This window comes from Otolemur garnettii, unplaced genomic scaffold (genome assembly GCF_000181295.1).
Source record: "Otolemur garnettii isolate 467f Iridium unplaced genomic scaffold, OtoGar3 scaffold00187, whole genome shotgun sequence".
NCBI classification, from domain to species: Eukaryota; Metazoa; Chordata; class Mammalia; order Primates; family Galagidae; genus Otolemur; species Otolemur garnettii.
The window spans coordinates 2,150,613-2,163,958 of record NW_003852582.1 but is presented as its reverse complement, the minus strand read 5'-3'; the positions used below and the strand labels follow the sequence as shown (position 1 = coordinate 2,163,958).

The following is a 13,346-nucleotide window of genomic DNA, read 5'->3' as shown; positions in this document are numbered from 1 at the left end:
TGACATATTTATCTGGAATTGCTGGAGGATCAGGAAGCACTTTTATCACATAAATTTTTTTTCAAATTACTTATAGTAGAAACAAACAAACAAAAAGTATCCATGCCTTTACCCAATGCTTTTTCTTAATAATTCAAGTTTATTATTACAGCATTATTATGTAGGACTTACTGTAAATCAGTTTCTATCTGTCTTTTCTCCATTATCCATCAGCTTTGTGAGCTGCTAGAGTTCTGAATAGGCTGCTAAAAGCTCTCTAAAGAGCAAATGCAAAGCTTTTGTGCTGAACTGAATGACAATTATATGAGGTGCTATGTAAGATACTCTGGAGCTTTTCTCCGAAGTTAGTTCAGGGTAAATAGTACTGTGCTTGAAAAGCCTGAAGTGGAAGGAAAACTGGTCTTTGATTATGTATGGGGTTACAATATTTGCTAGCACACTTTTATGAAAACTACATTTAGTAGCTCACTCATGTGTTGTATAAATTCTTAGCAGATCAGATCTATCAGTAAACAATTCTAAGTGATTTAAAAGTTTTTTTTCCTATGTAGTATTAGAGCACCACCTTGTGTCAAAAACTGAGCAAATAGCAATCCATATTTTAGATACCTTAGTTGTCCAAAGTTTTACTGTCCAGTCAAATGATGAAGTGACAAAAAGATGTGAGAAGTCTACCGCTCCAACAGCTGCATGACAGTGGATGCCAGTGATTGGTCCCTGATGTCCCTCAAACATCTCACTGATTCCAGCTTTGCTGTTTCATAAAAATAAAAATGTTAGGAAAATCTCTCTCTTTTTTTTGAGACAGAGTGTCACTTTGTTGCTCTCAGTAGAATACCGTAGCGTCACAGCTCACAGCAACCTCCAATTCTTGGGCTTAAAGTGATTCTCTTGCCTCAGCCTCCCTAGGAGCTGGGACTACAGGTGTCTGCCACAACACCTGGCTATTTTTAGAGATGAGGTACAATTATAAATACATTTTATTACGTTTTTATATATCAGATCTTGACTTAGTTTTGACAAACTTAACCTGTGTTCAGAACATATCAGATCAACTTACATTAAGCGCTATCCTATTCAGATAACACTACCAAAGCAATAAGTACATTTTGAAACCATAAATATCATGCTGTTGACAACAAAACTCAAAAGCCCTTATCTGAGGTAGTGGAATGGAGACAAAGGGATCCTGCATGTAAGACACTCTGTGCTATTTTTAAATCAAAAGCTTTGAAGTGAAGGTGATCTGTATTTGAGATAAAATCTGGACACTGATTTTTTTTAGGGACGGTCTCAATTTGTTGCCTAGGCTAGAGTGCCGTGGCATCAGCTAAGCTCACAGCAATCTCAAACTCCTGGGTCAAGTGATCCTCCTTTCCCTGCCTCAGCTTCCCCAATAACTGGGACTACAGGTGCCCACCCCAATGCCTGGCTAATAGGCCTCCCAGGGTGCTAGGATTACACCACCATACCTAGCCTGGACACTAAATTTTTTAATGGAAGCAGCTGATAAGGTACAGCTAGACAATTTCAAAACATATTAAACAGCAGGGCAAATACTAGTCAGTTTAAAAAGTACATGTGAGGCTGGGTGTGATGTCACAGCATGTAGTCCCGGCTACTCGGGAGGCTGAAGCAAGAGGATATAGCTTGAGCCCAAGAATTTGAGGTTGCTTCGAGCTATAATCAGGCCATGGCACTCTACTCAGGGTGACAGAGTGAGACTCTGTCTCAAATAAAATGTGAAACTACTACACAATTATCAGGAGAACTAAAGCAAAGCTCAGACTCCAAATAAATCAAAATGGGAAAATTGCTAAAAATCTTATTTACAAGTTTGAAGATCATATGTAGTATGTGACATGTGTATATTTTACCTTTAATTGCTACCACTAACTTCTCTGACTCTGTGTACACACAAAAAACCCCACAAAATTTCAGAACCCACAAAATCTAGAACACATCATAAATCCAAAATGATCATTTTTTTAATGAAAGTATTTAAGTTTTAATTTTATATGCCTGAACTCAAATAGTTTATCAGAAACAACAAATGGCTCAAGAACAGATTTCTACTTACATAAGGGGCAATTTGTTTCAATGGGATTATTCTGAGAGAATTTGAAATTATTGCCATTTCCAGTTCAGGTTTACCTGCCATGGCGGCATGCTGTATACACAGAACCCTCTTCACTCCCAACAACAAAGTTGTTGACATCTCCAACAGGGAAGGACATAGATGTCACAGCTACTGCCTTTGACTGTTTATGAACCAACTCCATGCTATCCTACATGAAAAGAATTTAAAAAATTATTTTGTAAAATTGCAATTTTAAATTTTTGTAGAACTTCTAGTTTTAACTGGTTTATAAACTATTCTTATGTAAATCTATCTCAAGACAAACAGATTTGAAAATACACAACAAACTGTATCTGACACATCTTTATGTTCATAAACTACAACATTACTATTATAAAACAGTTTATGGAAAATATAAGGCAGGGGTATATACACACTTAAAATATAACAATATTTGCTTCAAACTTGCAGTTTCCCAAGTTCAACCTACCTGTGGATGGGAAAGCATGTCCAGACTCCATGAACAAATTTTTCCATCAGTAGAGATGCTAATCAGATTGTGAGCATTTTGGGTTCCAACAACATTTACACAATATACAGGGTGCTAGGAACATTAAAGAAAAGTCAAAGATTGTATTTTATAAAAAAAGGACATAAGACTTTCAATCTAATCATTGATATTCTATTTCATATTAAGAGACTTGTATTTTTAATGTGAAGGTTGCTGCTATTATGTTGATTAACATGAATCTCAAAAAGGGAGATAAATTTCTGATAAAACAAATCTGCAAAAATACAGAAAAAAGGCCTTCATTCTTGTTTGCTAATTGGTGAGAAATTCATTTAACAAAGGAAGCACATTCTAAGACTACTCTGATGGATACTACTAAGTATTTAACAGTGAAAGAGCACAAAGTCTAATGGAAATAATCTTATTTACTTACTGTGTGTGCAGCAGCTGACAGTGGGGTTCTTTGCACTGGAGTTCTTTTATTGCTACGGTTATCCCAAAGCACAATTTGGCCTGAATATGTACCACCAACAACAAGATTTGGATGAAATTTTGCAAATGTTGCAGACATCACAGCTGACTGCAAATAAGATTTTTATACTTGAGATTCAATGGAAAAAGCTTGACAAATTATAAAAATCAACCTATTATCTGAAACATTTCCTTCTTCATCTAAGACAAATTCATTAAAAGTCTTCATTTTGTTTCAGAAATATTAAAATATATCTTTAAAACATTTTTGCTTAAAAGTCAATGCAATGATTGTTTACATAAATATGTGTAAGTGATTCAGCAGAGAAGACAAAAAATTATTTCATTTGATTATACTATTAAAAAGATAACTGTCCCCATATTAGCCTCTATATAGTAACCTGACAGTCTTGATTCAGGTAAATGTTTATTCAGGATTATGACATTATTAAAACATTTTAACATATACAACTAGAAAAGGCTTGCAAATTCTAACCTACTAAATCCACTTAAAAAATCTGCATCTGTTTCCTACTTCAGCCATATGTTTCTACTTAAAACTATCTAGTTCCAACTCCTCAGGCCATGTATAAGTAATTCAGTGGGCCAACCATCTGAATGTATATTCAGCAAATAAAGTTCCTGAGAAACTCCCTGTAGAAAAGACATTTTATAAGAGATTCCTTTTATACAATCAATCACAATAACAGAAAATCACAACTGCAAAGGACTTTAGGTGTGATTAAACATTATAAGAGATGTCAGCAAAGCTACAAAAGGCAGATCATGTTGAACTGAGAAGTCTTCAGTTTTCTGTTAACATCTGTTTGCAAATATGGAGTGGTTTAGTAAATGCCAATCCAATGAAACCATTATGTTGACAAGAAAAGAAAAAAGGCACTTGTCTAAATTCATCAATGAATTCTTAAACTTGGGGAAGACTGTTAAAAGACCACCTTACCTGGCAGTGAAATACATACTCTGGGGTAGTTTTTTTATATTTCATATTCCACACAAGGGCCACACCATCAGGTTCATGAGGGGCATCTTCGTTATTGTTATAGGAAGCCACAAGTAACTCTGGATACTACTCAGAAAAACCAAGTGGAAAAGAACTGTTTTATGTTCCTAGTTATTCAACAGTCTTTATCAGATTATTTTGAAAATACAACACTTCATCTAACACTTCATCAAGACAGATATCTAGATCTTGATCTAACACTTCATCAAGACAGATATCTAGATATCTCTGGAGCTATACTCATTGGGACATTAGTACAATTTTAAGTTAGTACAGTTAATTATTTAAAATGTTTTAGCATTAAAACATTTAATTAAAATATGTGTTTAAATTTTATATAAAGGATTTGGTAAGCAACTGAAATCAGTAAAACTAGTCTGTGGCGTAAATAAAGTCCTGAATTTCAAATACAATGTTTTCAATCCTTTTTTCCAAAGTGCACAAGAGGAAATGAATCTAGTATTATTCATAGGCACCATCGATTGTTTAAAATGATAATACTGATTTAATTACACAAAATTCCCACAATTAAAATAAAACTACTTGCTAATTATGATATAATTCAAAAACGAGTTAAGCGTAACCAATTTTTTTATATTTTACCTGAGATGACCAATCCAAGCAACTAACAACGCGATGCTTTGACCAACGTTCATCAAAAAATTGTCGATTTAATGATAGTTTAGCACCCGCTTGAATTTCTCTATGGAAAAAGACCAAATCCCCCCAAAAGATGATGTTAGAACTTTTATCCTTCTTAATCTTAATTTAAAATTGCTGAAGTTAAAATCTTAGCAATTAAACATTACCCTTCTTTGTCTTCTAAATCTCTCCCACTATAGTCAAAGAAGATGTTAATCTGCTCAGAAAGAGCTCTTTCTACAATTCTTGTAGAATGGTCAAAGAAACTTAAGAATTCCTCAGAGTGCAAGATTTGTTGCTTTTCTTCTTCAGTCAGCTCATGAGGAGGAGCTGGAAAACAAATGTTTTTTTAAGTTTGATTTATGTCAGCCAAATCATATCCACTCACTATCATCGTGGAGATCAACGACCAGCATTCTTTTACAGCCGGATTCTCCTCTCTGATTTAGAATATTTTATACTACTTTAACACATAAATAATAAAAGAAAATCTAGCAGAAATCAACAAAAATGTTTAAAGTTTACTTCTTTAAGATACCTTTACTATCATTTTCCTCATCTTTCTTTAAAGTTTTCTCTTCTTCAGGTTCAATAGGTGGTTTAGGAGCTACTACATCATCTTCTTCTTCTTCATCTGAAAAAGTAAAGATAAAAATTATTTTTAAGACAATAACTTATTATTTTTGAAATAGTATTTCAGGCTGGGCATGGAATCTCCTAGTTTTTATATATACCTATGTGGGACCTCGTCAACAGCCATACTAAATCCTGTAGCTACACAAACTGAAATAAGATACATAAGCAACTAGGACGATCCTTACGGAAGACTTTAAAAGCTTCAAGCATTTATCATTCCAGACAGAACAACATGCAACTCCTGCATAGTTTTATATAGCATGCTGACACATTAATGCTGTAGAATGAGGAAAATCAAACGTCTAAAATAGCCTACAGAGCTGGCTGCATACTTGTGATCTGAAACCATCAGTGTCTAATGGGTCTTCATACGGCATAAAGACTGCTTACATTAACTCTCAGGTTGCTATTTGAGAGGCAGATTTTAAAGATAATAGCTATAAGACCACATTTTCTATTCTGTCATTTTAAATGCAAGTCTCATTATCTGCTGTTACATGATGTGGCAATAAGCACTTAAAAAATGTTTTCTTAATTTGAATAAAAATATATATTGGGATAACATACATTGTTTATAGACTTTTAAAAAAATTACTAAATCTCTTACATCCCCAAACCAGGAAGTAAAAGAAAATCATTTATTTAAAAATGTTGCAGAACATACAAGCCTTTTCTTTTGCTATATACTGAGATAGGTTTTTACGAAGAAGATACTTATTTTTACTGTGTAAACACACGTGTTATTTGTCTAAAGAGAACGGCAGCAGGCATTCTGCAGCAGAGGGCATCTCATAATGAGAGGCTGTTCAATAAGGGGAGTTAGTTATAGTCATTTCCTGACCCATGTTCAAAATTATCTAAAACTCACATACATGTGATATACACAAAAGAATGGTCAAGGATGGGAACCAGCTGCCAAGTCATGGTCCCAGCAGCTAGGCCAGCTGACAAGATAGCAACAACCAGATGGCACTGCTGGGATTGTGTCTTTCTGCTACAAGGTGGCAATGGGATGGCATAACATTCTTCCGCTTGACTGCTTCCAATCCTGTGTCTCTCCCCAATGGCGGCCTGTGCAATTACCCACACTCCAGGAGGCCTAGAGACAAGCCTTTACCCTGCAAACAAAATGCAGCTTACAGGCCACACCAGCTGCCAAACCACACACATAGTGTTAGGTTTAGAGAGCTATGAAAATCTTTCTAACTCTATAGTATAAGCAATGAAAATATAACTGTACCTGTGGAAAGAAAGCTTTAAATGACACTGTATAATGCACACAATGATACAACCTCCAACTTAATCAAAATGATAATGACGTATGCCAATCCTACATTACTTGAAATTGAGCGATTTTTACGTTCTGACAAGTTTACAGAACTAGGATAAATGGCACGAATGATTTCAATATATGCTCATACTTTTGAACCAAATGGTGAAGGTTAAAATTTTTCCTTTCAAGGGCCTCAATCAGCCACAAAGGAAAACAGTAATCACTGTCTTTTCAGCCAGCCCAACCGCATTTGTCAGCCCTTTCTCCGTCAATGCAGCCAGAGCAATCAACCTGCCAAACATTCAGAATGGAAAAACAATCTGAAAATACAGGGTATAATGCACCTGCCAGTGAAAATGGCCATTTCAAGAAAAGCTAGTGATCTCAGTGACCCTGCTGAGGAGGCGGTGGTGCAAAGGGGAAAGAACACGTAAGAGAATTCTTAGTGATCGCCACTCTCTTGCACACTGACACTTCCTTACAAAGCATGCCAATTACAGCTTTTGTGCTACTTAAAAAAATAAAAGCTTTTTTGGGCAAAATAATCACACAGAGAAACAGAAAGACACTACTTCTTTTTTAGATGAATTCTCACATACAACGAATTATTAATTTGAAAACAGTATAACTCGTGGCAATTCTATACCATACTGCTTAAACATTAGAATAAAATTCTTCCATAAAGTCACCTGCAGGTGTAATATAATAATCTAATTACATTTAACTTAAAAGATGATTTTTAGAATAATAGGGCATTTACTTCAATTAAAAATGCAGTGGGAGAATATACATCTATTTTTCATTTTCTGATAATACTATCAATTATCCTAATCAATTTTGTTTACTAATAGGGTTCACTATATATAAATCCTAAAATAACCATGGACAGGTCATTCTTGAGCATTATAGATTATAAATTACAGCCTCCTACCCACATCTTATTCTCCTCCCTTAACTTTGTTGCATTATATGACTTCTAAATACCATTTCCAATGACAGGTGTCAAATTCCTGTCATAATGCACATGGTCAGTACTTTAGTGCTAAGTGACCTCATAATCTACATATTTAACTGAAAAGATCTTGTTTATAGACACTCTTTTTCTTTTAAAATTTAAAATGTAGATGAAGCATGTTAGATGGTGATCTCTATCTGTCTACTATAGCATTTGCCATGCCTATTTGTCCAAATAAATTATTTTAGTTGTAGCTGAATGAATCTCAATTATTTAAACATAGGCTTTCAGGGTTTTTTATTCTAGAACAAATGTACATGCCTCCCTTTCTACATGAATTACAAATTTTAAAACACAAATGGAATTTAAACTTCATAAAAATAATTAAGCTCAATAAATTCCAAGGAACAGAAAAACAAATGATACGCTGTTCTTAAAGATGCAGAATGTTATATTTTTGTTATAAGCTAATCAAATACTTGGCAAAAATGCCTAAAATCAGTAACAATAAAGAATGTTACTTTGAAACAAATACACCTCTCTTATAAACTAATACAATAGCTAAAGGGATATTAACATGGCCAAAAAAATAAAACTACAGTTTAAAGATTTTCTACGCTAGTCTCTATTAATACGATAAGCTATTCTTAAAAATGGAAAGGACTGTAACAGAGCAAGACTGAAAAATGGAACTGCCATGTCATATCAATTTATTGATGAATATTCATTACAATATGCTAAGTGGTTAACTCCATGCTTTCTCTGACAGGGATCTAGGGTTATAAAACTGAACAGCAAAGAGTGGATAAAGTAGCAGTTACTTTGAAAAGGACAAATCTCTTGTCAATGAATGCTGAAACTAGGTTTAACGAACCATTGAATTTTTACTTTGCGTTAACATCAAAATTGTGATATATTTTGGTGAGATGGAAAGAAAAGCTGTTCTGTAAATTAGCTGAACCTAGAAATAACACCAAAGCATGAAATTCCAGTTGTTGGAATAATCTGTTACAATGGAGTAGGTTAATCAAAGTTAAATCATCTGTGAAATGGGTGGCTTTTGTTAAACTGAAGGAAGAAGCCTTCAGAGCAAGTTTTTTCATCTATATGTCACATTACATTTAAGATACATTGTACATTTAAGATTTAAAATAAACTAAGAATAAGCCACAAAGATACCTGGAATTATTTTAAATTATTATAACACTTTTAAAAGGTAAGAATCTATCACTCTACATGATTCTCAATATGGAGTGAAAAACAAATCCCATCATTAGTGCACTGCTGTTTAGGAAATATATTCGTTATTTATCAGTTCATTATATTTTAAGATAATTCAATATCCTATGAAGAATTACTAACTTACAAGGTAGTATGGTTATTCACAATATAAAGGAAGTTGACAATGAGTTCTAAAAGTCAGGAAATTTGTTACAAAGAAACATATGATTTGATTTAACAAAAGTTCAATTTAAGAATAACTTCATTAGCTGGGCATTGTGGTGGGCACCTGTAGTCCCAGCTACTCAGGAGGCTGAGGCAAGAGAATCGCCTAAGCCTAAGAGCTGGAGGTTGCTGTGAGCTGCGATGCCACAGCACTCTACCAAGGGCGATAAAGTGAGACTCTATGTCTAAAAAAACAAGAATAACTTCACAAACATCTATGAGACTATTAGAGGAAAATGCTTTAGCCATTAGCTTAAAAATACAAGATAGGAATGATTTTACTTTAATATTTTCAAAATAATCCTTTCTTTTTGTATCAGCATCATCTAGAATCACTCCATTTCAATCCATTTGTCTATAATTTCATCTTCTTTTTTTTTCCACCAGGGTCACGTTGGACCCTACCACCTCTGGCATATGGGGTCGATTTCATCTTCTTATACTACATTCCTTAAAATCAAATGTGTATTTAAAAGAATCTTCATTGAGACAAAGTCTTCATGAATGTATCAAAGAAATTCATTTCTTTCTTTCTTTTTTTTTTTTTTTAAAGCATCTAGAATAAGAAAACTTGGATTTTCTTAATTATTTGGATTTTCAACAATGGAAAAATATGTAGCTGACTTTTTTAATCAGGAAGTATTTTAAAGACAGTCATAATACTAATTTGGGGGGAAAATAAGAAAGAACTAATAGTTTAATTATACATTTACTTTCTTTAAACATGGATGTTATCTCTCTACACAGTCTTTTTTATTTTTTTTCAAAGAAATGAGGTCTTGGGCCAGGTGAGGTGGCTCATACCTGTCATCCTGGCACTCTGGGAAACACAGGCCAGAAACATCTTTTCAGGTCAAGAGTTTGAGACCAGCTTGAGCAAAGAGAAACCCTGCCTCTACTAAAAAAAATAGAAAAATTAGCCAGGTGGCATGCGCCACTGTGCACCTGCATTCCCAGCTACTTGGGAGGCTAAGGGAGGAGCTTGAGCCCAGAAGTTTAAGGTTGCCTGCGAGCTAGGATGAGGCCATAGTACTCTATCTTGGGTGACAGACTCTTGTTAAAAAAAAAAAAAAGAATAGAACAGAACAGAAGAGAAGAGAAAGGAGAGATGAAGTCTTACTATGTTTGTTGCCCAGGCTTGCCTAGAACTACCAGGCTCAAGCAACAGTCCCACTTCAGCCTCCAGAGCAGCTAGAGCATGCACCACAATACTTAGCTGTAGTCTTTCTTATATAAAATTTAGATTTTATTTTAGTAGTACTGGCATAATTTACATAGATCTTCTTACTGTAATTTCATGAAATATTACATTTTTTTAAGGCCAGCGTTTCAGATATGTTGATTAAAGTCTTTTAATCAGGATTAAGGACAAATGCTTCAGTTTTCTTTACACAGTAGAACCACTGTTAAGTTGATCACCCAATGGATTACAACAAACTGGTCAATATATGGAGGTGGTCAACATAAGGAACTAGGTCTATGTACATGTGGTACAAGTCTGGTCTATGAAAATTAGGTCAACTAAGGGAGGTAGTCAATGTAGGGAGGTGGTCAACTATGGAAGTTCTACTGTATTTAACCCTCTGAAGGTTAAAACTAACTTATGAAATGTGTTTTTTTTCCAGAATTAAAAAAATGCATTTTAGATAAGGGTTACATTAACTAGAAGGCTATAAGTTTGGTATAGTGGGGAAGTATGGATTCCAAATGTTAACATCATACAATAACAGATTAAGAGCTGGGCTGGGCCCAGTAAATGCTAATTTGGCCACTAAACCAATACTAAAAATAACTACAAACTCCCTCACAGATAAGGAAGTGAAATATAAGATGGCACCTGTGGCTCAAGTGAGTAGGGCACTGGCCCCATATACTGAGGGTGGAGGGTTCAAACCCAGCCCTGGCCAAACTGCAAACAAAAAATAGCCAGGCACTGTGGCAGGCACCTGTAGCCCCAGCTTCTTGAGAGGCTGAGGCAAGAGAATCACCTAAGTCCAAGAGCTGGAGGTTGCTGTGAGCTGTGACACCACAGCTCTCTATTGAGGGTGACAAAATGAGACTCTGTCTCTAAAAAAAAAAAGAAAGTGAAATATGGCTTGGTGCCCGTAGCACAGTGGTTACGGCGCCAGCCACATGTTCCAAGGTTGGCGGGTTTGAACTTGGCCAGGGCTAGCTAAAACAACAATGACAACTGTCACAAAAAATAGCCAGGCGTTGTGGTGGGCACCTGTAGTCCCAGTACTTGAGAGGCTAAGGCAAGAAGATCATTTAAGCCCAAGAGTTTGAGGTTGCTGTGAGCTGTAGTGCCATAGCACTCTACCAAGAGTGACCAAGTGAGACTCTGTCTCAAAGAAAAAAAAGAAAGTGAAATAGGATAAGAAAAATGGCACTTCACTAGAAATCAAATGCCAGGTTCCAGATAAAGCCATTAACTTCCCTGAACCTCAGTTTCCTCAGATGTAAACAGGCTCATTAGATTAGATAATATTTAGGATTTCTTCCTCCTTTAAAGAACCTTCTTTTTAAAAAAGGCTGAAAAGGTGGGTAAGAAAAGAATAAGGCCATTTTCAAAAGAGTTAAAACTTTTTACAGGTAAAGGAATAAAGTAACTTTTTCAGGAGTATATCTGTGGCTACCACACTCCTGCCAAGAGAAGCTTTTTACCTGCAGAGAAGGAAATTGACTGAGATCACATGGTCCTAGTCAATTTCATTCACAGTAGGTGCTTTAAAACAGCAAAGCACTTCAGTTCAGAAACAGTACTACTAACTTAGAGAGTAAACTTGAAAGCAAGAAGATGGCTAGAATGGGGAAAAAGAAAAACAAGGCAGAATAAAAACCACTTTTTAAAAGAAAAAGGTCAAGACATTGTAAAAATATATGAAGGAAAGGTAAGACCAATTGTTATCTCCAATTTGGTAACTCACATTACTTCTGCATGGATTATACTGCCTATCCAAGTTTAATTTTCATTCCAACTGTGATTTCGCCAATTTTGTCTCTTGGTGAGTTTTGAAATTTTTTTTTTTTTTTTTAGAGACAGAGTCTCACTTTGTGGCCCTTGGTAGAGTGCCGTGGCGTCACACAGCTCACAGCAACCTCCAACTCCTGGGCTTAAGCGATTCTCTTGCCTCAGCCTCCAGAGTAGCTGGGACTACAGGCGCCCGCCACAATGCCTGGCTATTTTTTGGCTGCAGTTCAGCCGGGGCCAGGTTTGAACCTGCCACCCTCAGTATATGGGGCCAGCACTCTACTCACTGAGCCACAGGCGCAGCCCCATGAGTTTTGAAATTTGTTAAATAATTCTTAAATAGAAACCAACCTAAAATTTCAAAAACAAATTTAAATATCTGATTAAGTTTCTATGCTTAATTTTCTATGGGAAATAGGAATTTTCTTGGCCAAGTATAAAATATATTCCTTATGCATAGAGTAGTAAAAGGATAATTTATTATGGGTCCAAAAGACCTTATGCACAATTTCAAAATTGTCAATGGCTCTAAAGTCCATAATTCATTTTGTGGTAAACTCTGACATGACCAGAGATAATGCTACTTAGAATCATTACTTATCTCACTTAATATGTTCATATCTTTTGCTGTCAAAATATTCATACCTAAGATGCTGCTGCAGCGTTAACATATGATATATGCTTTATTACTTTTCTAAAATATAAAAAATTCTCAGCTGGGCACAGTGGCTCACACCTATAACTCTGGGAAGCTGAGGTGAGAAGATCCCTTGAACTTAGGAGTCTGAGACCAGCTTGAGCAAGAGTGAGACCCTATCTCTACTAAAAATAGAAAAATTAGCCAGGTGTCATAGTAGATGCCTGTAGTCCTACCTACTCAAGAGGCTGAAGCAGAAGGATCACTTGAACCTAGGAGCTTAAGGCTGTAGTGAGCTGTGATGAGGACACAGCACTCCAGCCTGGATGACAGCGTAAGATTCCTGTATCCAAAAAAAAAATCTCATTTCTAATACATATATGGCCCCAAAGGTTTCAGATAAGAGACTGTGGGTCTGTATTAGGAATCTCATATAAACCTCTTTTATATTTATATATAACATAAATTCATTAGCCTCATTGGGAAAAACAAGACCTACATAGTACTTTATGCTTAATTCATTAGCTATTATAACTCTTCATGATTTAAGAACCAAAGGGCCTCCAAATTCAATATGTCTGTGCACACTTCCCACATCACACACAGATTAAAGGCTACTAAATAATCAACATAGGCTCAGCGCCTGTAGCATAGTGGTTACAGTGCCAGCCACATACATGGAGGCTGGTGAGTCTGAACCTGG

At 35.4% G+C, this 13,346-nt stretch overlaps 1 protein-coding gene across 2 annotated transcripts in view; it reads right to left on the bottom strand.

Annotated features, from left to right (window-relative positions):
* Positions 1–13,346, bottom strand: part of DYNC1I2 (dynein cytoplasmic 1 intermediate chain 2) — a 54,134-nt gene that overhangs the window by 16,436 nt on the left and 24,352 nt on the right. For both annotated transcript variants that reach the window (XM_023507549.1, XM_003800865.3), the window contains exons 6-13: positions 5,264–5,359; positions 4,893–5,055; positions 4,687–4,786; positions 4,024–4,149; positions 3,025–3,171; positions 2,571–2,684; positions 2,155–2,288; positions 610–754 (exon numbers count right to left, since the gene is read on the bottom strand). In XM_023507549.1, the coding sequence (XP_023363317.1) occupies positions 610–754; positions 2,155–2,288; positions 2,571–2,684; positions 3,025–3,171; positions 4,024–4,149; positions 4,687–4,786; positions 4,893–5,055; positions 5,264–5,359 (1,025 nt within the window). The remainder of the gene's footprint in view (positions 1–609; positions 755–2,154; positions 2,289–2,570; positions 2,685–3,024; positions 3,172–4,023; positions 4,150–4,686; positions 4,787–4,892; positions 5,056–5,263; positions 5,360–13,346) is intronic.